General features: G+C 35.1%; 4 protein-coding genes and 1 pseudogene across 4 annotated transcripts; 4 read left to right on the forward strand and 1 right to left on the reverse strand.

Moving 5' to 3' along the window:
• On the forward strand, positions 2485–6329 carry LOC18778530 (cytochrome P450 CYP72A219). The gene is made up of 5 exons (XM_007211683.2): positions 2485–3633; positions 4636–4853; positions 4946–5190; positions 5263–5650; positions 5751–6329. Exons 1-5 carry the CDS (start codon positions 3345–3347, stop codon positions 6174–6176), a joined length of 1566 nt encoding a protein of 521 aa, XP_007211745.2. The 5' UTR covers positions 2485–3344; the 3' UTR covers positions 6177–6329.
• Positions 10372–13658, forward strand: LOC18778529 (cytochrome P450 CYP72A219). Its single transcript, XM_020561692.1, has 5 exons — positions 10372–10654; positions 11524–11741; positions 12054–12298; positions 12368–12755; positions 13233–13658. Exons 1-5 carry the CDS (start codon positions 10372–10374, stop codon positions 13656–13658), a joined length of 1560 nt encoding a protein of 519 aa, XP_020417281.1.
• On the forward strand, positions 16664–20123 carry LOC18779188 (cytochrome P450 CYP72A219). Its single transcript, XM_007213860.2, has 5 exons — positions 16664–17233; positions 18046–18263; positions 18395–18639; positions 18740–19127; positions 19561–20123. Exons 1-5 carry the CDS (start codon positions 16798–16800, stop codon positions 19984–19986), a joined length of 1713 nt encoding a protein of 570 aa, XP_007213922.2. The 5' UTR covers positions 16664–16797; the 3' UTR covers positions 19987–20123.
• LOC18780656 lies at positions 20789–24050 on the forward strand (annotated as a pseudogene).
• Positions 24025–27722, reverse strand: LOC18779138 (mitochondrial inner membrane protease subunit 1). Its single transcript, XM_007212109.2, has 5 exons — positions 27464–27722; positions 27141–27365; positions 26048–26158; positions 25362–25425; positions 24025–24320 (listed from the first exon to the last, which is right to left on the reverse strand). Exons 1-4 carry the CDS (start codon positions 27590–27592, stop codon positions 25390–25392), a joined length of 501 nt encoding a protein of 166 aa, XP_007212171.1. The 5' UTR covers positions 27593–27722; the 3' UTR covers positions 24025–24320; positions 25362–25389.

Here is a 27723-nt window from a genome sequence, read left to right on the forward strand (position 1 = left end):
TTATTCCTAACTCATCATGGGTCTTCATCTTGTATAGTCATCTTCTTTTGTTCATCCTCTTATATGTGTTTTCACCGCACCTAGCCTTCACATGCTTCTTTGCTACTGTTCCAAATTTTTTATTTTTCATCTTTGTATGCCAGATGGTCTTTCTTGATGTCTCAGCTTCTCTATCTTTGAAACTTCATAACAAGTCTCTTTACTCCATAAGCCTCATCACCTCTCACCGAGCCGTTGCTGTCCTCCACGAGCCTCGTCACCGCTCGCCGAGCCTTTCCTTTGACTGTTATGCGGGTCTCTGTCTTCTTCGGCTGCTCTCTTGAGTTGCCTTTCCGCTTCTCAATTTGAGCACTTTATCTTTGTCTTTGTCTTTGTTCATGATTTGCTGGGTTTCCTCTCTTACTATTCTCATTTTCTGTAGTTTTTTCTTCATGGGACAGTCGTATGCTATCACCTTCCCCTCTTACATTTGTTTCTGCCATGAGACTGGCATGTTTGAGTCTCTTTACTATTATTTCAATATCTGTTCTTTCAAATCTCGACCCTTTACCAGTGTCGGATTTGATGGTGAGATAGATGCAACTTTATTTGAGTGTTGCAACTTTATTTTTTGGTATTGCTTTCTCCAAATCTCGACTCTCATACATTGTCGAATTTGAGGGGGAGTGACACTGCTGCTCATCTATTCCGCTGCAATTTGACACCACTACTCATTTATTCCGCTGCAATTCACCTACCTATTTGCCATGGCTGATTCTTTTACATCTGAGCGTTAGTTAGCTTCTGTTTCTTAAGTGCCACCTTTTTTTATAGTTCCGACGACCCCTTCTCTTCAGGGGGACAGGGGGAGTGAAGAGAAGTTGTCTCTGCAATAATGGAAGTATTTGTCATTGTTATTGTTGCTGACTACTATGTTCTTTACTGGCGCCAGTACAGTTGCTCATACCTGTTAAGTTTCTTACTGGGGACAATGTTATTGCTCCTGCCTATTATGACTCTTGTTGGGGACAGTGTTGATTACTGTTGATGATACTTGTTATGTCCATGCCTTGTTGCTCTTACTGGTGCCAGTGCCTTGTATTGCTGTTGTTAGTACCAGTATTGTTACTCCTGCCTGTTATGGTGCAAATATTGTTGCTCATGTGTTTGCTGGTGTGTTTCCGTTGTGGTCACGCCCGTTGACCTTACCTTTGCTCTTGACTTTCTTTGCCTTACCTATTGCCATGCTCACAGGATTTTTGTGTTATGCCTTATCTGCTGCCGTGCTCACAGGGTTTCTGTGTTATGCTTTACCTATTGTCGTGCTCACAGGGTTTCTGTGTTTTGCCTTACCTATTGCTGTGCTCATAGGGTTTCTGTGTTTTGCCTTATCTACGGCCATGCTCACAGGATTTCTGTGTTCTGCTATGTGCCATATTTTTTAGGGTTTGCTCTTGTGTTTCCGCTGCGAACTTTGCTTTAGTTTGTCACTTGTTTCACTCGTGGTTGACTAAAAGATTTTTTCTACAATTGGTGCTTCTCAAATATGTTGTTCTGTGACTCGCTTGTCAAGTTGGGCCTGCGAAATATCTTTTCTCAACTTGAGGAGGACTAGTGTTGGCGAATCCTTACTTAGTTAGAATTTGAGTTCCTTACCATGTTAGGATTTTGGTTACTTACCTATTTATCTAGTCCTATTATAATTGAGATTTATTTTATATTGTAATTTGGATTTATTTTCTATTTTATTTAGGGTTAACACATCTTTGTATTTGTATAAATACCTCCATATTAAAGAAAGATAATAATATAAATGAACCTGAGTATATCTAAATATTTACTCTACTTGATTTGACATCTGATTCCACCACTACCGTATCATACCCAAATTCCAAGCAACGGATTAGAGCTTCCCGCACCGCCTCAGCCTCCACCATTAAAGCTGACACGCAGAGCAAATCCCCGTGCCACCTGCACAATGGAAATAGCCAATGCCATCCCGAAGTACCCACCCCACCCCTTGGCCTATTTTCATCGTCAGCTTGCACAACCACTCCATTGAAGACTACCTCATTTCGATATTTCCAAATCCACTAGAGGACAAAAGCCACTATTTGCAAAACATCACATCTCCAATCTTGAGTTTCATTCAAGGCCAGCAATCCCATCCAGCATGCCATAAAATCTCCACCTCTGAGTTGTCGTATGTCAAGTTGCAGGGGACTTGCAAACCTTGGATTCAATATACAAAAAAAAATTATTGTGTGATACTGGAATATGACTATACGTGATATGTTAGCACACTATAGTTAATAATTACTCCCAACACACACATTATAATGTGGATGAAATTGATAAGCTCAAGTTGATATGTTACTGTCACACTCAATATTACTTTAAATATTATAAAACTAAAGAAATTATGAAGAGAATATAGAGAATACAAATAGCAATAGAAATGCTCTTCTGATATTTTCATTGAGTCTTGCTCTCTCAATTACAAATGAGAATGAAGCCATGTTTTATAGGCAAAACCTTGCCTAACAATTAGGTAAAAAGAAAGCTCCTGAAAGGTGTACATAAATTTCCGCCCAACATATGAGCTCCACTTATTAACTTCACAACATCAAGAACCATACAATTGTAATTTGTATTTTTCAGGTGGTGCCAATTTACTCATGTTATAATTTCTTCATTTAACCTTGTTACAATTAACACGTGTACGGTTTTAATTTCAATCATACACTCTCCAACACTCGGTCATTATTTTATGTCTTTGTTTCTGACTCTATTAATGTTTCAATTTTCTACAAAGAAGAAGGGACCGCGGCTTTCTAAAGAGGTCACACTCCAAATTCGTCACTTTTCTTCTAGAAACGGTATCTTTTCGTTATCTACGCCACCAATTATCCCACGTTATTTCTAGAAGCTAGAATAAGACAGGCCTAGTAGTGACTAGTTAGTGGAGATTATCCGATGCGCCGACTTCATCCAATGTGAAAGTAACGACAGAGATCACTCAACGCTTTCAGGATCACCTTCCCTAAACGCATAAAACGCATAAAACGACACACAGCACACAGCAGATTCTTAACCCATTACCTTTTTGATAATATTGTAGGTAACTACAAGGGTTGCGTCTGGGATATGATTTTTGGCTGTTATTAGCATGTCGGTGAAGGGTTTTGATAGGACAAAAGTTTGTGCAATGATTATACTGTATATGAAGTTCCGTGGTTAAATTTCACCCATTATTTGAGATCTAACATGTATAAAAACCTTGCATCATCATCTCCTCCCCCTCCAAACAAGTTCTCTTCAGTAGAACAGAATCCATCTCTCTTTCTCTCACAGATTAAGTACAGATGGAAGCATCAAGGGCTACTTGTGTTGCGCTATGTGTTGTTTGGGTGGGCATAGTAATTACATGGGCATGGAGGGTGCTGAATTGGGTGTGGTTGAGGCCAAAGAAACTAGAAAAATGCTTGAGGGAGCAAGGCCTTGCAGGCAATTCTTACAGGATTTTGTTTGGAGACACCAAGGATCTCTCAAAGATGCTCGAACAAACACAATCCAAACCCATCAAACTCTCCACCTCCCATGATATAGCGCCACGTGTCACCCCATTTTTCCATCAAACTCTGAACTCTTATGGTATGCCAAATCTTTATTTACATTCACATATCCGTTGTTAGAATTTAGGAGGTGTGTGATTCTGACATCGTTATTGGTTTATGTGATGAAGTGGTTTAAGACAATCTTTGCCTATTTATAGGCAATCTTTGTCGACATCACCAAGAAGTCCACCGACTTGGTTTCATATATAATATTCTATATTGTACAATATTATTTGTGTGGCTATTGTTTAGCCATCATGCTCCACCGCCTTGTTCTTTTCTCCAGCCACAAGTGTGTGGCTTCATCTAGAATATTCTTTTCATATTTTTTGTGTGTTGCCGACATTCCATCATCTAGTTTGTAGTTTCTTGAGTTTTCTAGAATTCTGTAGTTACATCTACAAAAATATGCATTGCTTTTTCAACATCCATGTATATATGTGTGTAATCTTCAGCTTGGATGAGTTAAAACATAAATAAAAAAGGAGATTTATTATTATACCTAAATAATAATAAAAATATTATATAAAATAGACTTTAGATACACACTTAAAATTCATTTACAACATAACAAAGAGATTTTAACTTCTTATAAATTACAAAACTGTCATCAATTTATTAAAATAAATTCAACCTCAAAACCTCATAAAAATAACCAAAACACTGAATAAGGCATTAAATCTTAGTTGGGATGCTTATGCCAGAGTTTCTTCGATCATACCTGATCGTTAGTGGAGACACACCAGATTGTTTTAATTTTAATATTAGACCGCTTTGTTATTGTAATGGCCCTTTTATAGCGAGTTTGTATTGGCCCTTTGTGGCTAGTGGCTTTTTTAGCTGAATTATGAATGCAATCATAGAATTTCTCAACAAAAAAGAAAGGCATCAAAGAAATTTAATAAACAAAATTAAATGCAATAAGGTCAGCTGTCATTTTTTGAGTTTGTTTATAGAAATTAAATGATATATAATTTATCTACATTATTAGTGCTAAGAATGGATATATATAACTAAATATCTCAAATGAAAATTGCAGGGAAGAATTCTTTTGTTTGGATGGGCCCCATACCAAGAGTGCACATCATGAATCCGGAAGATTTGAAAGATACCTTCAACAGACATGATGATTTTCATAAGGTAGTAAAAAATCCTATCATGAAGTCTCTACCACAGGGCATTGTAGGCATTGAAGGTGATCAATGGGCTAAACACAGAAAGATTATCAACCCAGCATTCCATTTAGAGAAGCTAAAGGTATTGTAAGCTCTCACCAACATCCCTATATGTTGAAAATTTTGGTTTTTTTTTTCTATTTTGGTTTATTTATTTTTCCTTGTTTGCTATAGGGTATGGTACCAATATTTTACCAAAGTTGTAGCGAGATGATTAACATATGGAAGAGCTTGGTGTCCAAAGAGAGTTCATGTGAGTTGGATGTGTGGCCGTATCTTGAAAATTTTACCAGCGATGTGATTTCCCGAGCTGCATTTGGAAGTAGCTATGAAGAGGGAAGGAAAATATTTCAACTACTAAGAGAGGAAGCGAAAGTTTATACGGTGGCTGTGCGAAGTGTTTACATTCCAGGATGGAGGTAAAAATGAAAGAAAAGAATAATCATCTGAGACTGGGAGAGTACCCATTGAAGTGCTGCTTTTTTGTGCAGGTTTCTACCAACCAAGCAGAACAAGAAGACGAAGGAAATTCACAACGAAATTAAAGGCTTACTTAAGGGCATTATAAATAAAAGAGAAGAGGCTATGAAGGCAGGGGAAGCCACTAAAGATGACTTACTAGGTATACTTATGGAGTCCAACTTCAGGGAAATTCAGGAACATGGGAACAACAAAAATGCTGGAATGAGTATTGAAGATGTAATTGGAGAGTGTAAGTTGTTTTACTTTGCTGGACAAGAGACCACTTCGGTGTTGCTTGTTTGGACAATGGTTTTACTAAGCCAAAATCAGGATTGGCAAGCTCGTGCAAGAGAAGAGGTCTTGCAAGTCTTTGGAAGCAACATCCCAACCTATGAAGAGCTAAGTCACCTAAAAGTTGTAAGTGTGGATTTGCTTCTCCAAACTTTTGAATTTCGTTAAACAACTTTCATCTCATTTTGTTGGATTAGTCTCACTTGATGCTTTATGATGCCCTTAGGTGACCATGATTTTACTTGAAGTTCTTCGATTATACCCATCAGTCGTTGCGCTTCCTCGAACCACTCACAAGAAAACACAGCTTGGAAAATTATCATTACCAGCTGGAGTGGAAGTCTCCTTGCCCATACTGCTCGTTCATCATGACAAAGAGTTGTGGGGTGAGGATGCAAATGAGTTCAAGCCAGAGAGGTTTTCAGAGGGAGTTTCAAAGGCAACAAAGAACCAATTTACATACTTCCCTTTCGGAGGGGGTCCAAGGATTTGCATTGGACAAAACTTTGCTATGATGGAAGCTAAATTGGCCTTGTCATTGATTTTACAACACTTTACCTTCGAGCTTTCTCCACAATATTCTCATGCTCCATCCGTAACTATAACCCTTCAACCCCAATATGGTGCTCATCTTATTTTACATAAACGTTGATTAGTGCTGAATTATATCTATCATTAATGTTAATGATAAAGACACATCAAGATAGCTATGGTTTGAACCGTAATTTTCTTTATGTACTGTGTCGTTTGTCCTTATGGGATAATTGGAAGAGTCATTGCACTACCTTTGTTGTTAATTTTTTAATTGTTTTGGTTAATGGCCGTATATGATTTCTAATGTCTCAATTTCTTAATTATGAAAACTTAAGTAAATGTCAAGCTGCTTAGTACAAGGTCAAAATGCGTATAAGGACATTTCTGTAATTTTGTCCAAAAATAATGCATATATGAAATAAAGTTCTGAAATAAAGTTCTACAATAAAGATGATTGCAGTGAGATATAACTCAGTTGGTTGAGTTTTTTGACATCAAGTTTCAGTCTTACCGGATATGAGAAAATAAAAAATGCACCCACCTCAATCTTTTAACTATTTTTAAGGTGCAAAATGACCAATTTATCCTTAAATTGCCTAACATACTTGACACATAATATTTTTTAACAGCAAATTGGATAGAATGTGAGGAAATAGGGATGAACCATAGAAGCTACTAACCTGGGCTATAGGCTATAGCCCGGGCAATTTTTAATTTTTTTTTTCAGCCCAAAATACATATTGCACAGCACATCACCAATTCAAAGTATATTTTTAAAATCAAAACTCAATTATACCCTTTTCTAACCTATTCTCTCTCTTCTACCGAACAACCCACTCAAGTAAAAATATTTTTTATTTCCTCCTTTTGGCATTATGGATGCCAAAGCTCAAACCTAGGTTGCATTGGGCTTATCCCCAAAAAAAAAAAAAAAAAAAAAAAAAAAACTTCTTAACACTTATTGGGAATGAAGTTTTTTGCTTTTTGTGTTTTTTGTTTTCAGTTGAAGTGAATGTTTCACTCATAGCTAGATATATATATATATTATTTATTTATTTTATAAATAATTCATTTATATTGTTAAGTTTTCTATTTTTTTAGTAAATTTGTACATTAAATAAATTTAGCCTATTTTATATTGAAATTCTGAATCCGTCTGTATGGGAAAAATTGATTAAAAAAATATTTCGGATCCTTAATTTAAAAAAAAAAGAAAAAAAAAAGAGTATGGGCTAAATTTAAAATTAAGTATAAGTTCATGAGCCACATCAATATTTTGACCTTTTTGGATTATTAAAAGTGTGCAAGAAATATTTAAAATTTCTTGAGGTCAAATGGTAATTTGGTGGTCATGAGATGAAAATACGTGTGATTACGCGTATGTAATATTTTTCAAGAAAATTTTCAGAGCTCAAATGAATTTTCGGTGGAATTGTGTAGATATAATAAAAGAGTACACATGACATCAATTTATTGGACATTACTGACACGTGGAATAATTGGGAGCGCCAGTTATGACATGTGTTGTGCCATCACAACAACATATAGTGATATGGTGAGAGGTTATTGGACCGCCACAAAGTGAAAAAAAACTGAAAGGGTAAAGTTGGGCACGTGAGTTATCCTTTTCGAAACTTTTCGACAAGGACACACTAAGAGCTCGAATTATTCTAGGAAGTGAATGATTTAGTTTTAATTTGTTGTAATTACTTACCCTTTGTATAATCTTATTGTAACCTTTTAGGGTTTACAACTTTGTACATCTTTATATTGGAGAAGTATATATATATTAGAAACTTACTATATACTTTGTTTGGCAAAGATTAATAACATTATATTGTAAATTTGGCTTACCCCCTTCAAATTGAATTTTTCTTAACTGCAATCAATCATTTTTTGTTCCTATTAAAATTCATTTTTTATAAGTAAAAACCCTTAATTAGGATCTACCTTATCAAGCTCAAGATTTGATTTTACAGTAATTTTCTGATTCCCAAAATACCCCTACGTATTTGCAGTTGTTGTTTTCTCCATTGATGTTGTGCTAAATATACTTTGAACATATTTGTTGCAATTCAATGTCATTAATATTCAAATGGTGTATTGTTTAAATAGGAAAATGGTTCTTTAAATTGGCTTAAATTTAGGAATTTTTAGGGTAAGCTTTTTTATCTTTAAAAAAAAAAAATTAATATTCAGCATCTAAAAATGTCACATTTAGCCTAATGAATTTAAGAAGAAACATTAATATACCTATCACGTTTCAACATAAAATAATGTAACAAATAAATTAAACAAGCACACACCATATTCTGTATAGGCTAGCTATAAGGGACTGATCACTAAATATTTCTAGTGGGGAAGGGGGCAAAATTGTGAGCCTAGATATATAGCTAAACCAGTATTAGACAGACTCAATCTCAATGCTCTAGCTCATGATTGTTTCTGGGCGGCTTGCGGCGACCCATTCCTTGATAATCTTTATGCATCAGGTCCACTATCTCTCTTGTTGCCTTAAGAAGCCTTCTTGCTTCATCTGTCTATTATTTGTACCAATTTTTTAATGAATAATATACCTATTTTTTTACATATCTTTTGTAAATATACATATTTTGTATACCTATAAATAACGTACCTATTTTTAAAATAAAAAATATACCTAATTTTAATTTATGAAAAATGTGCAGAAATTTCAATTACACACCGTACCTATTTTCTAACCCCAAAAAAAAAAAAAAAACCTTACTCTCTTTTGTAAATAATGTACTTATTTTTAATTTATAAAAACATTAACAGAAATTTCAATTACAAAGTAACAAATCTTTTAAAAAATAATAATAATAAATGACCTATATTATATACATTTTTATAATTTTTTATAGGTACATTATTTATTGGATATGTAATTTAGGGATTTTTTGTTTGTTTATTTTAGGGATTGGCAATGTGTAGAGGGATGCCAATCAAAAGAGTCTCCAAATTTTAGCTAAAATAACTAGAAAGATATTATAGCAAACTACCTAAAAAGAAATTTCTTTTGAATTTGGATTTTTTGCCATTTGCAAGGAAATAGCTAGTCACTCATTTCTATCTCCTTCTCTCTAAATGTAGAGAGCCACCAAATTCAAATAGGGAGTTCTCCAAAATGGAGAGCTAGATAGCAAATCAGTTGGAGCTGCATTTTGCCTTTATTTTAGCCAAAATAGCTAAAGAGCAGAGTATACCGACTCTAATGGAGATACTCTTATAAATAGGAAGATTTAAATTTGGTTCAATTGTTTTAGTTGATGGTGTAATGCATGTGTTGAATTATTAAATCAAATTGAGTTTTTCTCTAAAGTTGATAACTACATTATCTCCTTGTTTTGGGTAATTTTTTTTTATAGGTACATTATTTATTGGATATGTAATTTAGGGATTTTTTGGTTGTTTATTATAGGGATTGGCAATGTGTAGAGGGATGCCAACCAAAATAAATGGGGTGATTGATATGCTATTAATAGGGAGTATTAATTATAATTAAGGTAGTTAATGACATACTTGAAATAAATTATAAATTAAATATGAAGGGAAGTGGCATATAATTTAATTTAATTAATAATATTAGGACAAATCTATCTCACAACCTATTTTAAATTTGGGTTTTCAGTAAAGAAAAAGTATGTGGGCATATAACTAGGATATAGTAGTTGTAAGGTTCTATATCATAAGAACTTTGGATTATATACATGAAGAAGTTCATGCATTTGGAATAAATGCTTTATTCATCCATTTGGGATTAACTAGGTTCATGATTTATTTTTTCATTCATGCATTTGGATTAAATGCTTGTTCATGCATTTGGGAGTATTTGGATTTTATGATTTCGAGCATCGTCAAGAGAGTCTCTAAATTTTAAACAAAAAAGTTAGAAAGATATTATAGCAAATTAGCTGGATCTGCATTTTGCCCTTATTTTAGCCAAAATGGCTAAAGAGCATAGTATACCGACTCTGATGGTTGAGAGATTTGTTTGAGTTGATGGTGTAATGCATGACTTGCATTATTAAATGAAATTGAGTTTTTCTCTAAAGTTGATAACTACACTATCTCCTTGTTTTGGGTATTCTTAGAATCAACAAGGCTTGAAAATCTACACTCTTCTTGTTCTATATATTCTTAGAATCAAACAGAGCTTGGAAATTGATTTCAACGTGTATCTTTTCGTCTTGCTCAAAAGTGTCGTTGCACCACACTCTCTCTCTCTCTCTCTCTCTCACACACACACACACACACACACACACACACACACACACACACACACACACACACAAATGGAAGTATCAGTTGTGGCCAGTGTTGCACTACGTGTTTTTTGGGTGAGCATAGTAATTACATGGGCATGGAGGGTGCTGAATTGGGTGTGGCTGAGGCCGAAGAAGCTAGAAAGATGTCTAAGGCAGCAAGGTTTGGCGGGCAACTCGTACAGGCTTTTGGTAGGAGACACGAAGGAAAGCTCCATGATGGTGAAAGAAGCGAAATCTAAACCGATGAACCTCTCCCATGATATAACGCCACGCGTCCTTCCTTTTCTTCATCAGTCTGTGACCACTTATGGTATGCCAAGTATCTTTTGACATTTCGTTTACCATGGTTAAATTAGAAATAATCAATTTTTGTGTGTCTGTTTTACATTCTTGAAGCTTTTTTATTATTTATTTTAATTTTATTAATGTTACACTTTTTTTATTTTGATATTTGGTTGCTTCGGTGTATTTCTTATTTCCTTTTCAATTGATTATGAACATCAATATAGGTCTGCCAAATAGGTAAGTTTTCTTCACATTGACGTCCCTATCAATTTTCTTTCTCTCTTTTTTTTCTCCTCCTTTTTCATTTGGGTAGTGCTAGGCTTACCACATTTTTATATCACATTGTGTACTACCTACCACCTCTTTAATAAGGATGGAGCCCACCTCTATTAGAGAGGTGATACACAATATGGTATAAAAATGTGGTAAGTCTAGCATTTTCCTTTTCGTTTATCTTCTTCTTCTTTACTTCTCTTGTTCGTCTTGCTTCTTTGTATAGAGTTGTTTTTGGTCGAATGGTTCTTTTTATAGATAGTTGTTTATGGGGACAAGAATTTTTCTAGGTCATTTGTGGGGTTTATATTCACTACCTATTAAATTGGTTTGAGTGCCGAGATACTCTACCTAACAAAGGGCACTAATTTGTATGAGATGGGTCACATGACAATAATCTCTTGAAGGGGAAAAAAGCTACAAAAATTAAATACAATAATCTCTTCAACATTTTTAGTATGAGATGGGTCTATAATAAATGACCTCTGGTTGTTCATCAGTAATTCTAAAATCTCTGGATGATTCGTGATCAATGTAAATAACTTATTTTATTATTTTCGGAAATACATGTGTAATTAGTTTCTTATAAGTTACAACATTTTTGTGAAAACAAAAATGCAGGTAAGAATTTTTTTATTTGGATTGGGCCCACACCAAGAGTGAACATCAGTAATCCAGCGGATGTGAAAGATGTATTTACAAACTACGAAGATTTTCAGAAGCCAGTAATAAATCCACTTGTCAAGTTCCTGGCAACAGGTCTGCCAAACTATGAGGGCGAGAAATGGGCAAAACACCGTAAAATCATCAACCCGGCATTCCATTTAGAGAAGCTAAAGGTTATAATAGTCTAGTAGAAAAAGACCTTGATTTGTGATAAGAGGTCTTAAGTTTGAACTTTCATAACATCTTAATTCTGTGTGTGTGTGAGAAACTCCCCTCATTCTCATTTAGTTTAGACTATCGCTTGTACTAAAAAAAAAATTCTTTTGTAACGTAAAATGTCTTTTCAACCGATGCATTAAAAAAGTTTCTACACACATGTGATGATTATTTATCTAGGTAATTAGATGTGTGCTATATTTGCTATGTAATTAATGTTAACAAACTCTGAGTTCTTGTTTGTTTGTGTTTTCCTTTATTTCCTATAGCGTATGTTACCGGCATTTCACCAAAGTTGTAGTGAGATGATTGAAAAATGGGAGAGGTTGGTGTCTAAGGAGGGTTCATGCGAGTTAGATGTTTGGCCTTACCTCGAAAGTTTGGCAGCTGATGTGATTTCTCGAGCATCATTTGGGAGTAGCTATCAAGAAGGAAGGAAAATATTTCAACTCTTGAAAGAGCAAGCAAAACTTACAATAAGAGCTTTACAAAGTTTTTACATTCCAGGATGGAGGTAAAACCCTTTTAGGGCTAGCCAGTAACTATAGATTTTTTAACCATTGATGAAGTTGTCTTGGTGCAGGTTTCTACCAACTAGGAGTAACAAGAGGATGAAGGCGATTGACAAGGAAATAAAAGGTTCACTGAGGGATATTATTAGTACAAGAGAAGAGGCAATTAGGATGGGTGAAGCTGCAAAAGATGACTTATTGGGTATACTAATGGAGTCTAACTTGAAGGAAATTCGAGAAAATGGGAACACCAAGAACGTTGGGATGAGCATTGAGGATGTGATTGAAGAGTGCAAGCTGTTTTACTTTGCGGGGCAAGAGACCACTTCAGTGTTGCTTCTTTGGACACTAGTTTTACTCAGTCAAAATCAGAATTGGCAAGCTCGTGCAAGAGATGAGGTTTTGCAAGTGTTTGGAAGCAATAAACCAGACTTCGATGGGCTAAGTCACCTCAAAGTTGTAAGTACTCACATTATATATCCTTTCACAGTTTTATGTTGAAAAATTTCTTGCCTCTTAACAAACAAACAAAGCAAATGAATCAAACTTTTTATGAGTCCAATTTAAAAGGACAATAACAAAACATTTTCGTAATAGTGGAATTGCTTGAGCTGTGATCGATGCCATATACTCACTTAGTATACATGTAGATGTGGAAGGAAGGACCTGAAATCTCTTGAATATCGATAACTTCAAATTTTGATTCAATTATACCATCACGTTATTTGGTGAATAAAATTTGGTGAACAGATATAGTGCTCTTAATATATAGCTTTACTTGGTGAGGGAAGAGGATTATTTTTATAAACCTAGCCTCTAAAGGTTTGGATGTCTTTAATCTCATTTTGTTGGTATGTGCTTTGATGTTGTAGATGAATTTCATTGGGGTAATGAGATTTTCATGATATAAAATATATGACTCTAAAATGCCTTCAGGTAACCATGATTTTACTTGAAGTTCTTCGATTATACCCGTCAGTTGTTGCGCTTCCTCGAACCACTCACAAAAAAACACAGCTTGGAAAATTATCACTGCCTGCTGGAGTGGAAGTCTCCTTGCCCATACTGCTTCTTCACCATGACAAAGAATTGTGGGGTGAGGATGCAATTGAGTTCAACCCAGAGAGGTTTTCGGAAGGAGTTTCAAAGGCATCAAAGAACCAATTTGCATACTTCCCTTTTGGAGGGGGTCCAAGGATCTGCATTGGACAAAACTTTGCTATGTTGGAAGCTAAATTAGCCTTTTCATTGCTTTTACAACGCTTTACCTTCGAGCTCTCTCCATCATATGCTCATGCCCCATCCTTAATTATAAGCCTTCAACCTCAATATGGTGCTCATATTATTTTACATAAACGTTGATTAGTGCTGAGTTAACGTTATTGATAAAGCCACATCAAATAAGATTGAACCATGTATATTGTGGTACTATTTATATTTTTTCATAATTTTCTTTACAAATTGTATTTCTCTTATACCATTTTAAAAAAAATACAAAAAAACTTGAATAAGTGAATGTGAAGCTGCTTAGGGCCTGTTTGATATCCTATCCAAGTATGGAACTCAAAAATTGCTATTTTTCTTAAAAACAAGGAGTTCTCAAATCCATTTTTTAAGATTCAAAAATTTGTTTGGTTGAATTCTTTAGAACAATTTTTTTCTTCATTTTTTATAATTAAGATATTTTGATAAACATTATTAAAAGTATATTAAACATACTATTTTAATATTCATATTTTAATACCATACATGTATGATGTATGATTGACAAGCTCAATTGGTCTTCAAGTCATAAATAATACATTTTTAATTAAAACATTCTAGACTAAATAAATTATAAGACTAATGATTTTGAAGATAATCCATCCGCATTGCTCCGGCAATGTGATCTCTAGCATCACTCATTTCATTAGCATTGTCCTCATGCAAATGGATGTGTTCTTGATTCACTTTAAAGCTTTCTTCATCTACCACTTGAAGATCATTGGCTTGATATTGATGAAATATGATAAATATTCACTATATATAACAAAGACAAATATAACAAGGAATAAGAAAAAACATGGTAAACAAAGATAAATATCCTTCAGCAGACCAGCAGGAACAAAATTTAGCTAGGATCCCAAACATAATCAATCCTCAACTGAACAAATTTACCAACACAGACTAACAAAGGACTAATACAGCAACCAACCACTACCTTCCTTTTTTTCCCCTAATTAAGCAACCAGCCAGATTAGTATGATCGGCTTCTCTGCTTAGCAGGAGGCAGAGCTTTGGAATTAGAGGCCTCTTTCTAATTAGCATGTAACGATAGGATTAATTCGCCGAATAATAAAGAGTTGGTGTACAATTTGAACGAATAATTTAGTTGAGGGACCAAAATGAAACTCGGGTATAAGTTTGAGAACCATTTGAGTAAATAACCCTATATTAAAATTATATTTGTTTCACAATTCAATATATCCTTTTTGGTAATTTTATATTAGGATAAATTAGTAATTAAATAAATAATATATTTTAAAAAATTTAAATCTATAAAAGATATATATTGAAACTAGCAAATTAATATCTACAAAGTATAAACTAATGCAACTATAGAAGAATCCTTTTTATTTATTTTTTATTAAATTTATAAATTTTCTATACTCCTTTTAAATGTCATATACTTAAAGGTATAGACGCCTAGCTATACTACAGTTTTTTATTTTAAAAAAATAGTATAGCAGCGCGGCTATGTTGTTTTTGACATGTGGAAGGTAGTGCTAGGCATGTCCTCTTTTTATTTTTATTTTTTTAAATAACTAGTATAGACGAGCGCCTATACTCTTATATATATATTCACTAGCAAATTAATATCTATAAAGTACAAACTAATACAACTAGGAGGGTTCTTTTAAAAATAAATAAATAAATTATTAAATAGTATAGCCGTGGGGCTATACCTTTTAAATATAAATAGTATAGCCGTGCGGCTATACTACTTTTTTTACTATAAAAAAATAGTATAGCCATACGGCGATACTTTTTAGACACATGGTGCCTAATCACTAGAGGGTCCTCTTTTTTCTAAAAAATAATAATAATACAGCCGCACGGCTATACTCCATGTTTTTATGTGAAAAATAGTGTCGCCGAACGGCTATACTCAATTTTTAAATTTTTTTTAAAAACAGTATAGCTGCACGGCTACACTATTTTACACATGGGCACCTAGGGCTGTGCGGCTGCTTTTTGTTTTGTAAATAGTATAGCCGCGCGGCTATACTCGATTTTTTTGCTATTTTTTTTTGAAAAAATAGCATAGCAGGCCGGATGTATTGGTTTTTTTTTAAAAATTCTCTTTAATAAATAATATAGACGAGCTAATATAGTCCTTTTAATTATCTTCCGCGTTGTGAGAGATTTTTAATTTTTTAATTTATTTTAGAATTAAAAAAGATAATGGGTAGTTGTGTTCCATAAAAATAGGATCAATTATCTGAGTTTTCTTTTAATTATATATATTTTTTAAATATAAAAAAGTGAGAATTTACCATATTATCCTTATTTAATTAATAATTTCAATTAATGTTTGTATTAATCAAGAGCATTTTCTGGTATTTTGTATGTTTCACTATTCTCTGCATTTTGCTTTCTATATATAGATATATAGTATAGCCACGTGGCTAAACTCGGGATTTTTTTTTAAAGAGAAGTGTATAGCCTCGCAGCTTTCTTGGGGTCGTTTTGTTTTAATTTTTTTTTTTAATAAATAGTATAGCCGCACGGCTATAATCTTTACATAGATATTATGAATTTTTTTTTAAATTGTTTTTCTCTGATTTTTGTTTATCAATAGTTTAGAGCATTATCTATTACTATTAGGCTATTACCTGAGTCTCTATTATCCAATTTTGAGTTTTTACTTTTCTAGAGTTATTACCCATATAAAGAATTTCGCACTTTAACGTTTAATACTCGTTGTATTTTTCATGTTTAATACACTTGGGTTTTTACAAAATTTTCAATAACACATACAAAATTCACGTATTATACACATAATTTTCGCATATTAGAGTTTGTTTAGCAGCACTCTAACTTTTTCACTTGACATTGTATTATTCCCATTACAAGAAAGTTTTTCTTCCACCTTCACGTGCAACTTTTCCTCATATACGCCTGCAGAAAAACGTCACCTCTTATGTCACATTCTTTTCTAGTGAAAAGAAGTCACACGAACCACTCACTCAAAGTTGAAAATCATATAAAAAAAATATATATGTGTGTGTGTATGGCACCGCAAAGACCACAATACATGCATTTCATGCGTCAGAGCTGAACTCACTTCTGTATAATACGTTTGCTACAGAATTATTGAGTATCACCTCGAACGTACACACACAAGTCCTCACTTAGCCACAAACAACTGGCGGCAGAAAGCAGTGGCTGGTTTTGATTGAGAAGGACAAAGATCCTTTGTTTTTAGCCAAAAAATCACAGGCTAAAATTGTGGAAGGAAATGAATGGACTTGGGACAAGGAGTTCCTCCAGTTTCACACATTTAACCCATTTTCTAGCTCCTTTCCAAACAATTCTTCTCTCTCTCTCTCTCTCTCTCTCTCTCTCTCTCTCACTCTCACACACACACACACACACACACACACACACACAAATGGAAGTCTCAGTTGCGGCCGGTGTTGTACTACGTGTTGTTTGGGTGAGCGTAATAATTACATGGGCATGGAGGGTGCTGAACTGGGTGTGGCTGAGGCCAAAGAAGCTAGAAAGATGTCTAAGGCAGCAAGGTTTGGCGGGCAACTCGTACAGGCTTTTGATAGGAGACACGAAGGAAAGCTCCATGATGCTGAAAGAAGCAAAATCTAAACCCATGGACCTCTTCCATGATTTAGCGCCACGTGTCCTCCCCTTTGTTCATCAATCCATGAACACTTATGGTATGCCAACTACATCTTTTGACATTTCAATTTACTACTAGGGATGGCAGTCTTCCCAATTGGTAAGGGTCTTTGCAGGGCTTCGATCTTATGGGTTAGGTATGAAGGATGAAAAACAAGTATGGTGACGAGTATGAGGAATTTTTCGGATATGGTGTTCTACCTCTATAATGATGATGTCTTGGACATGTATTAATTATTTGTTAAACGGTCTTAGATTTTAGTTAATAAAAATTGAATTGACAGATATGTTGTTCTCATAGTGCTTTTTTCTCATTCAACAAAGTATTTTTTTTTATTGGTTTTTTTTAATTATTATTGGTTTTTTTTTTTTCCATTATGGGGTGAGTCACGAATCCATTCCCCAACAAAGGCAGGGATGGAGAAAAAATCCTTAACGGAAATGAGGATGGAAATGGTATACCTACCCCTGATTTGACCCATTGTCATCCCTATTTACTACCTTCATATGTACGACTATAGTTATCCTTCCAAAAAATTCTAATGTGTTATCTCATATATATTGTTGGATAATTAATTGAAACTGTTAATTTTTATTTAAATGTGTGGATCTAATTTACAATCTAGCTTTCTAGATCAACAATCACATCGGTATCCTTTCGTTCAGTAACCTTTAGAAACCATCGAAAACCTCTGATTCTTGATAAATGTAGGATTTATTTATTTATCTTTGTGGTTTATCTTGGTAATGGATATATACGGTACCTGTAAATAATTAACTTCATATATTTGCCAATATGTGTAAATAGTTTCTTATAAGTTTTATTGTGATAAAACAAAAAATAATGCAGGTAAGAATTCTTTTATTTGGATTGGCCCCACACCAAGAGTGAACATCAGTAATCCAGAGGATATGAAAGATATATTTGCAAAATATGAAGATTTTCAGAAGCCAGTAAAAAATCCACTGGTGAAGTTGCTAGCAACAGGTCTTGCAAACTATGAGGGCGAGAAATGGGCAAAACACCGTAAAATCATCAACCCGGCATTCCATTCAGAGAAGCTAAAGGTGTACTATATATATACTCTTGTCAATATTCATTCAAATATCTGGAGATTTAACAGTTAATTTACTGAGTAATTTCCAAATACTCGTATTGTACTGCGTATGTTACCAGCATTTTCCTTTGTTTTCTACAGCGTATGTTACCAGCATTTCACCAAAGTTGTAGTGAGTTGATTGAAGAATGGGAGAGCTTGGCGTCTAAGGAGGGTTCATGCGAGTTAGATGTTTGGCCTTATCTTCAAAATTTGACAGCTGATGTGATTTCTCGAACAGCATTTGGGAGTAGCTATGAAGAAGGAAGGAAAATATTTCAACTCTTGAAAGACCAAGCACAACTTACAATAAAAGCTATACAAAGTGTTTACATTCCAGGATGGAGGTAAATAAATAAATAATACAAAAAACCCTTTTGCGATTAGACAGTAACTATAGTTAGATCAATTATTTTTACCATTGAGGAAGTTGTTTGTTTGGTGCAGGTTTCTACCTACTAGGATGAACAAGAGGATGAAAGAGATTGACAAGGAAATAAAAGGTTCACTAATGGGCATTATAAATAAAAGAGAAGAGGCAATTAGGGTGCGTGAAGCGACTAGAGATGACCTACTGGGGATACTTATGGATTCCAACTTGAAGGAAATTCGAGAAAATGGGAACACCAAGAACGTTGGGATGAGCATTGAGGATGTGATTGAAGAGTGCAAGCTGTTTTACTTTGCGGGTCAAGAGACCACTTCAGTGTTGCTTGTTTGGACACTGGTTTTGCTCAGTCAAAATCAGGATTGGCAAGCTCGTGCAAGAGATGAGGTTTTGCAAGTGTTTGGAAGCAATAAACCAGACTTTGATGGGCTAAGTCACCTCAAAGTTGTAAGTATTTACAATATATATATCACTTCACACTTTTACTTTAAAAGATTTCCTTGCATAACAAGAAAGAAACAAAGAAAAGTAATCAAATATATTTTTATGTTTCTCATATAAAAAATAGGAATAAAAACATTTTCGTAATAGTTAATAAGCTTTCCACGTGGTACCTCATTTGCCTAACAATTGTACTATCATTTTTAGGGCCTGAATAAGCGAAAATTTTGATTCAACTACTGTCACGTTATCTAGTGAATAAAATTTGGTGAACACATTTGGGGCTCCTAATAGTATTTTTCTTTTCTTGTTCTCTCTACTTTTGGTGAGAGAAGAGAAAATTAACCTTTTCATTAGCTTTTTTAGACCTAGCTAGCCTGTACAATTTTGGATGCCTTCATATCACTTGATATAAAATATGACTGTATAATGCCCCCAGGTAACCATGATTTTACTTGAAGTTCTTCGATTATACCCAGCAGTTGTTGTGCTTTCTCGAGCCATTCACAAGAACACACAGCTTGGAAAATTGTCATTACCAGCTGGAGTGGAAGTCTCCTTAAACACGCTACTTGTTCACCATGACAAAGAATTGTGGGGTGAGGATGCAAACGAGTTCAAGCCAGAGAGGTTTTCATCAGGAGTTTCAAAGGCAACAAAGAACAAATTTGCCTACTTCCCTTTCGGAGGGGGTCCAAGGATTTGCATTGGACAAAACTTTGCTATGGTGGAAGCTAAATTGGCCTTGGCCTTGATTTTACAACACTTTGCCTTTGAGCTTTCTCCATCCTACGCTCATGCTCCTTCTGCAGATATAACCCTTCAACCTCAATTTGGTGCTCATATCATTTTACATAAACGTTGACTTGTCTAACTGATAGGAAAAACTAAGGAATCAAATAAAGATAGCCATAGTTCTAGTTGTTTGACTCTAATTTTTATGCAATATTGATATTTTATTGTAATTTTTTAAATCCTATATATTTCCATTCCATCAATCAATCTACTCTTGCAAGTGATCAACAAATCCAAGTAATCTATACAAATGATCCACACACCAAAACTATCTCAGCATTGGAATGAGGACAGCAAACAAGTTATTAAATTTGCAAAATGAATTACGAATAAATTATTAACAAAAGGAAATATCAACAGTATGTGAAATGCGAAATGTTGGTAGGATTGGTCTTGGATTTTTTGATATGCTCCAAAGTGGTCTTGGGTTCAAATTCGTACGCGTGTGCGAGAGTTTCTCTCTTCTCCCCTCCTAACTTAAACCTAAAACAAGAATACTATGATGCGAGTAGGAGTAGCTATCAATATACATTTATATTCACCAGAGCAAAAAGATCGAGTCTTATATAAATATTTGTTGTCTCCAATCTAAAGATGATCAGGATATATAATATTAAGATTCCAACATTGTTCTATAAAAAAAATCATATTTCTTGTCAGATTTTGAATGGATGATAAGCGACCATATTCATATTCATATTCTAATCACCATGGGGAGCTCGAGTCTTTATTTATTTTGTTCATGTAATAAATTAATATATATGTTAGTGATGCACTGTCAGGCATGATTCCATCCATTTTCTTTTTAAGGGTCTTTAGACTGCATACTCTTTTTCTCACACAAAAAAAAAATGGAAATCTCAGTGAGCTCCATGGTTGTGGCCATTCTTTGTGTGGGTTTAAATACATTGGGGTGGAAAGTAGTCAACTGGGTTTGGTTGAAGCCGAAGAAGCTAGAAAGGTACCTGAGGCAGCAAGGTCTTTCTGGTAATTCCTACAGGCTCTTGATTGGGGACTTGACTGACTAACTCCAGGATGACCAAAGAGGCACTCTCAAAACCCATGGAGTTTTCTCATGACATTGTGCCTTATGTGCTCCCTTTGCTCCAAGAAACCTTCAACAAATATGGTACTTTTTTTCATTTTCTTTTCTCTCCTAATGCATGTTTTTATTGCCTTCTCTGTAATTATCTGATTTCTTGGATGCTGTTTGGTAATTTTATGGATCCTGTTGATGAAGAACACTTATCAATCGTTTGCTATATATGATCAATCTGCAACAGATGTCTCCCTTTTTATGGATGGGGACTTTTTTGACTTTTAATTTTGTACAAACAATATTCTACTTTAATTTAATCTAAATTAAGGGAAGAGAGATTCGAACTCAGGTGCAAAGTGGTGAGCACATCTACTTTAGCCAATTTGACTAAGCCCATGTCTGCAGAGGACTTTTTTGTGGAAAGACTACAATGAGGGGGTATAGGTGAGGGACTTGAGGGTTCAATCCAACCATTAAACTTCAACATTTTCAACCTACACATGATTGGATTCGATCCTCACTTAAACCCCTCACCCAATCCCCCTTATTGTAGCAGCTCCCACTTTTTTGACTTTGAAATCTAATAGTTAGACGACAGATGATTTTACTTGGACTAAAAAGTTGGCCAGAAAATTGCAGGGAAAAAGTCTTTCTTGTTAGGCTTAGCCCAGAGCACCCACAAATTCATTAAGTACAGCCAACATGCTTATTCAAACCAGAAACATCTTTGTTCCTGGAAAAAAATCAAGCTCTCGGTGTTCTGATCAAATTCTTGGGTCCCCAAAATTGCAGGGAAAAATGTCTTTCATTTGGCTAGGCCCAGTTCCTAGTGTGGTCATCTTTGACGCGGAATTAATGAAACTTTAACCAAGTATAGGGTGTTTGAGAAGCCACATTCAAACCCACTCCTCTCATTCCTTGTGACTGGCCTGCTCAGCTACGACGGTGACAAATGGGTCAAGCATAGAAGGATCATCAACCCAGCTTTCCACATAGACAAGATGAAGGTACTCATTTCTTTCATAGGTCAAAATTTCCAGCGCCATATATGACAAGTTCTGTTTGAGACTTTTATGACACTTGAAAGAGAAAAAACAGACCATAAAAGTGCTTTCTGGAGATGTCCAAGTACTTTTCTAAGAAGCCCTTTAAATTTTAGCACTTGAAATTCTAATAAAAGTTTTTAATGTGCATCTAATAAAACCACTTCTACGTAGAAGTAATCCCTACATAAACAGCTACAAACGAGCCCTTATTCTGTACTTGGCGTGAGAGTGATTTTGGTTAATTCAAAATGCCACATGATTCAATTTTCCCGACTTTTCTTAAAAACAAAACTTCCAGAGAAGGAATTCTTCATGCTTTTCAGGTTCTAAACCTCGTTCCTTTTCTCTCTTTTCCCACATTGTTACAGGACATGTTACCTGCATTTCATGCCGCTAGTGAAAACATGTTGAGCAAATGGGAGATGCGTTTCTCATCAACGGAGACATGTGAGTTGGATGTGTGGCCTTATCTTTGCGCTTTTTCCGGCGATGTGATTTCCTGCTGCATTCGGTAGTAACTTTGAAGAAGGAGAAAGGTTCTTCAAGCTCCAAAAGGAACAAGGTGCTCTGACGCGAAGTTCTGAACTCAGTCCACATACCACTGTTGAGGTGAAATCAAACTTCTAATGCCCTACTCACAAGGAAAACCATGTTTTAGATGTTAAATGTTCTGCATATTTTGTTACGGATCCCTAAACCCTACATAAATTCTGCTATAGGGACTTCCAGACGTTATTATCATGCAGACGCCATATATTTTTTACTACCCTCCCTCTTTTCCTCTTTGTTTACAACGGCATCCGCACTATAATAACGTGCAGACATCCGGATGAGAGAATAACTATATATATATAGGGTTTTCCCAAACCTCGATTAGGAAAACGGTATGATTTATTAAGAGCTGCAACTACATATCAATGTGCATGCAGGTTTCTGCCAACTAAAATGAACAGGAGCATGAAACAGATCTCCAATGAAATGGCTATTTGTCTGAGGGAAATTATCAACAAAAGAGAGAAGGCAATGAGGGCAGGAGAAGCCACAGAAGATGATTTGTTGGGTATACTTCTGAAATCCAATTTCAGTGAAATTCAAGAGCATGGAGATGACAAGGATGTTGGAATGAGCATCGAAGAAGGGATTGAAGAATGCAAAGTGTTCTACTTAGCTGGAGAAGACACAACCAAAGATTTGATTAACTGGACACTGGTTCTGTTGGGCAAGCATCAAGACTGGCAAAGGCGTGCAAGAGAAGAGGTTGTGCAAATTTTTAAGAACAACAAACCAGACTATGCTGGCTTAAACCGCTTAAAAATTGTCAGTACTATTCTCTCTAATTCTCGTTTTTTTTTTTTTTGCCCTTAAAATTTTGATCTGATTAGCTAAATCCCAAATATTGAAATGTGTCTGTTGTAGGTGGACATGATTCTGTATGAGGTCCTTAGGTTGTACCCACCAGCCATTTTCACAACCCGAGAGATTACTAAGGAGACCAAATTAGGAGACATTTCTCTACCACCAGGTGTGCAGCTTGCAGTGCCAATTCTCTTTGTCCATCATGACAAAGAAATCTGGGGCGATGATGTCCACAAATTCAAGCCGGAGAGGTTCTCAGAAGGCGTCTCGAAGGCATCAAAGAATTAAGTAGCACCATTCTTCTCATTTAGCACAGGCCCCAGGACATGCATTGGACAGAACTTCGCGCTCATGGAAGCGAAAACAGTTATAACCATGATTTTACAGTGGTTTACATTTGAGCTTTCTCCAGCCTACAGACATTCTCCTTTCAATATGCTCACTCTTGAGCCTCAGTATGGTACTCAAATCATTTTTCATAAAATCTAGGATCAAAATTCAACTTTCTGACTTGTAAGAATTCTGTCTGTTCATCCCTATAAATAACAGACTAAAAACTAATGTGTATGGAGTGGGGGTGTTTTAGTGCTGCAATAAGAACCTGAATATGTGTTATGCATAGTATAAGTAGGACTTTCAAAGGAAACTTGAAATTTGAATACAGATAGAATATCCTATATGTCAGATTCTGATTGAAATTGAAATTGCATAGTACAAGTACTCAGTTTCTTTTGATAGGCAAGTTTTAGCCTCTTTTGTCACGTATGTTAGATACGATAAACCATCAATCCTTTTTTGTCAAAAAAATATCAATGACTATGGCAACTGCCATTCTATTTATACATGAGACTTCTAGGCATGTCACTTACAACCATATCTGGCATGCACTTCCATTTGGGATATATACAAATTTGAGCTTATCAGACCTTGTGTCAATCATCTTATACACCAAGAAAGAATTTTCTGACAACAAAGAGAGAGATGTTATAACAATATATAACCTATAGGAAAAAAACATCATTTTTGAATGCATCATATTAAAAAACAATCCATATGCCACATCCATGAAATAGTAGCCTACTACGTAAAGCAAAGTCTTGGGTTGTTTTTTTCAATAAGATCCTACGTACAGCAAAGTCTAAAATTTAAGACTTGGAGGAAAACAATTTTTAATTACTAAGTTATTGGCGGTGAAATCTGTAAAGATTTAAGACTTGGCTGCCTGGTCATGAATAAGCACAATAAGAATTTATTTAAGTCTAGAAAAGCATGTAATCTGAAAGACCAGTAATTACTAGTTGTGTAACCAGCGAGTGCAAAAAAGAAAAAAGAAATCCTCGGAACTACCAAGACAGCAGAGCAGATGTAAGAGTGTAGACACAGTTCTGAGACTCCTCATCCTGCTTAGTCAAGTACACAGGGCAGGGCACTAAAGATATTTGAAAGATCGCCAATGTAACACACTAAATTTGCTTCTGTAGTGGAAACATATTACCATCCTCCCTTCTCCCCCAACATCAACACCCCTCCCAACCCTGTCCCACAATAGAACTCCTCATTTTTTTTCCTTCATATTTCACTTCAATCAAACCTGAACACTTGATAAATGATGTTAAACCTTTTGGACTTGATACATTTCAGCAGAGCTTCAAGAGTTTGTTACCCCAGTAAGGAGTTCGAACCTATATGAATACCTAAATCAGACTTTATTGTTCATCCAAATCAGCTATTGCATCTTAATAACCTTAATTGAAAGAGATCTTACAAAATGGTGAATTTGGGACAAAGGAGAATGTATAAATCTAACAGAATCATCAGCCATAATTATATTACAGTATCAGATTGTCATTGTAGAGCAATCACAATTTGTCAACTTCAGCACACCCAAAAAATGCAGTAACACAAACTAACATGTTCTTCTTTTACATAAAAGGAAACAAAGGGAGAGAAACAAAAAGTTTCTCATGCAAATACAATACAAGTAGTACAATGTCAGTTGCTTACCTTAATGTTATAATCTTCTTTATCCTCATCAATCCAATGATCCAAAGCCATCAGGTGGCCACACCTGGTAAAGGGCATGAAAAATGAAATAAAAATATTCAGGTGCAACAAAATGCCTAAAAAGAATTTTGGAAAAAAAGAAATTAACATGAGAAGTTCAGATATAACAAAAAACGATGGAGTAGAGATTCACTCAATAAAAAAAAAATTAAAAACCTATTTCTAAAGGTTGTGGAAATTCTTAATCAACAAAAAAAAAAACCTAATCACAAGCCTTCTAGAATCTAAACCATGACAAGCACATAACTACAGAAGGGACATAAACCAATTTGTCGTAGTCACACACATACCAAAACAATTTAGTGTTGCTACTCTGCTTCTGAAAGATAGCTCCCGTAAAATTAATAGTGAGCTAACGACATTGTTCAAAGACAACATACAAATATGATCAGGGGCATAAATTTCTTCAGCAATCAACCTCGACAAGTTGAAATAACTGCTGCTTGAGTTGACTTTATTTCCAGGTAAGAATAAATTAGGCAAAGATACTAAAGTAGGGCACATTTTTCATCACATAAACTACATCCTAATTACTATCAGGGACAGAATTACAACCAAAAAAAATTGACTGAAGATACAAATACTAATACAATAAGATAGATTTCAGAAAGACAAAAAAGCATTACCCTGCAAAACACTTTGCCTTGAATAAGACCATAAGGTACAGCTCCATATGTTCGTGAATCAAAGGAGGAATAGATGTTATCCCCCTGAATCCAAACATGCCCCTTAGGCACCTATTCATCCAAGCCCAAAAACAGAAAGCAATAAATCAATCACGTCAATCAGAAATATAATATGATAGTTTTGAAAAGGAAAAGGAAATAACTAAATAAATACTCTGTATTAAGCAGCAAATCATCACATTCGTAAGACAGTAGAGAGAGGACGCACACTGAAAATGAGTATTTTTTATACTGTTCGAAAAAGGAATCCCATATCAAAGTCGGCATTTAATCTGGTCAAATATGTTTGCACCAAAGTATATCAAAGTTTGGCTAGCATCAGAATGCATTCTCAATATTAACATCCAGTGGACACCTTTGTCTAAATATTAGTTAAAAAGATTTAGAAAGCTAACTTAGGGCCCAAATATAAAAATACTAAATACTAAACACTAAAACATAACTAGGATCACACACTACATAAAAATCATGTACCTCCAGAAAAACAGGAAGTCCCAGGTTACTCTTGACACGATAAAACATTAGACAGCGTAAATTGCATAGCAGCATACTAACCAAGCATTTCCATAAACTAATAACTCTAAGAAGAATTACTTTTAGACCATCAATTATATACCAAATCAAGGCCCAGCCACTATAAAATGTTAGAAATAGCAACCACTTGACCCTCCTTTTCCCCACTCAATTGAGATTTCACAACCTAGATTCATACAGAGGACATTGAAATCTTTGCACACTACACATCAAAGGAGCTCCATTGAGCTGGAGCATAGAAGACATCTTCAACTAAGGGAAAAAAAGTCATTAAAACCACACAAAAAGAAAAAACTATTTATTTATAAGTTACTAATGTTTTAATAAATACAAGTAAATTTATTGTTTTACAACTTGACAGCATAACCAGACTGCCAAAGTACAAAATGCAGTAATAAATTGAACTCTAACCAACAAAATAACAACTTGCAATCACAAATAACATACCAACAACAACAACAACAACAACAACAACAACAACAACAAAAATTACACATACCACAGTAGTCTGAGACCTGTCACTGTGCTTGGGATCGACAAAGAAGGTGACTTGATCACCCTCCATGCCCAAAATACGCTTGGTCACAATCTTTCGAGGGTCATTCGGAGACCGAACCAGGACCAAATCTCCGGCACCCACCTTCCCAAATCGATGGGACACGTGTTCGGACAGGAGCACATCTCCAGAAATGTTCAAGGTAGGGAGCATACTAGGACCGTAGACCTGCAAGCAGCGGATAATAAGACGACGACCCTTTTGAAAATGGAAATTTTAGAAAGAGGAGGAGAATGAGGGGAAAATGGTATGGTTGCAGTAACAACGAGAGTGGAGGAGCAGAGGTAGGCGTCGGTGACGTGGAGCAAACCCATAAATTTCGCTACAGTTACTGTGAGATCCTTTGCTTCCTTTGCTACGCTTCTCCATTGCCCCAAGTAGTTCAGTAGCCTCATCTCTCTCTCTCTCTCTCTGGTTGAAAATTTATGAATGATTCGATGAATTTGAGGAAGCTTTTGGAAGATTTTGAATTTGTACTGGGAAAGCTCGAAGGAGTTTGCTTGTGTGTGAGGCTAAAGCTATGAGG

The sequence above is a fragment of the Prunus persica genome, chromosome G4, assembly GCF_000346465.2.
Source record: "Prunus persica cultivar Lovell chromosome G4, Prunus_persica_NCBIv2, whole genome shotgun sequence".
Classification (NCBI taxonomy): Eukaryota; Viridiplantae; Streptophyta; class Magnoliopsida; order Rosales; family Rosaceae; genus Prunus; species Prunus persica.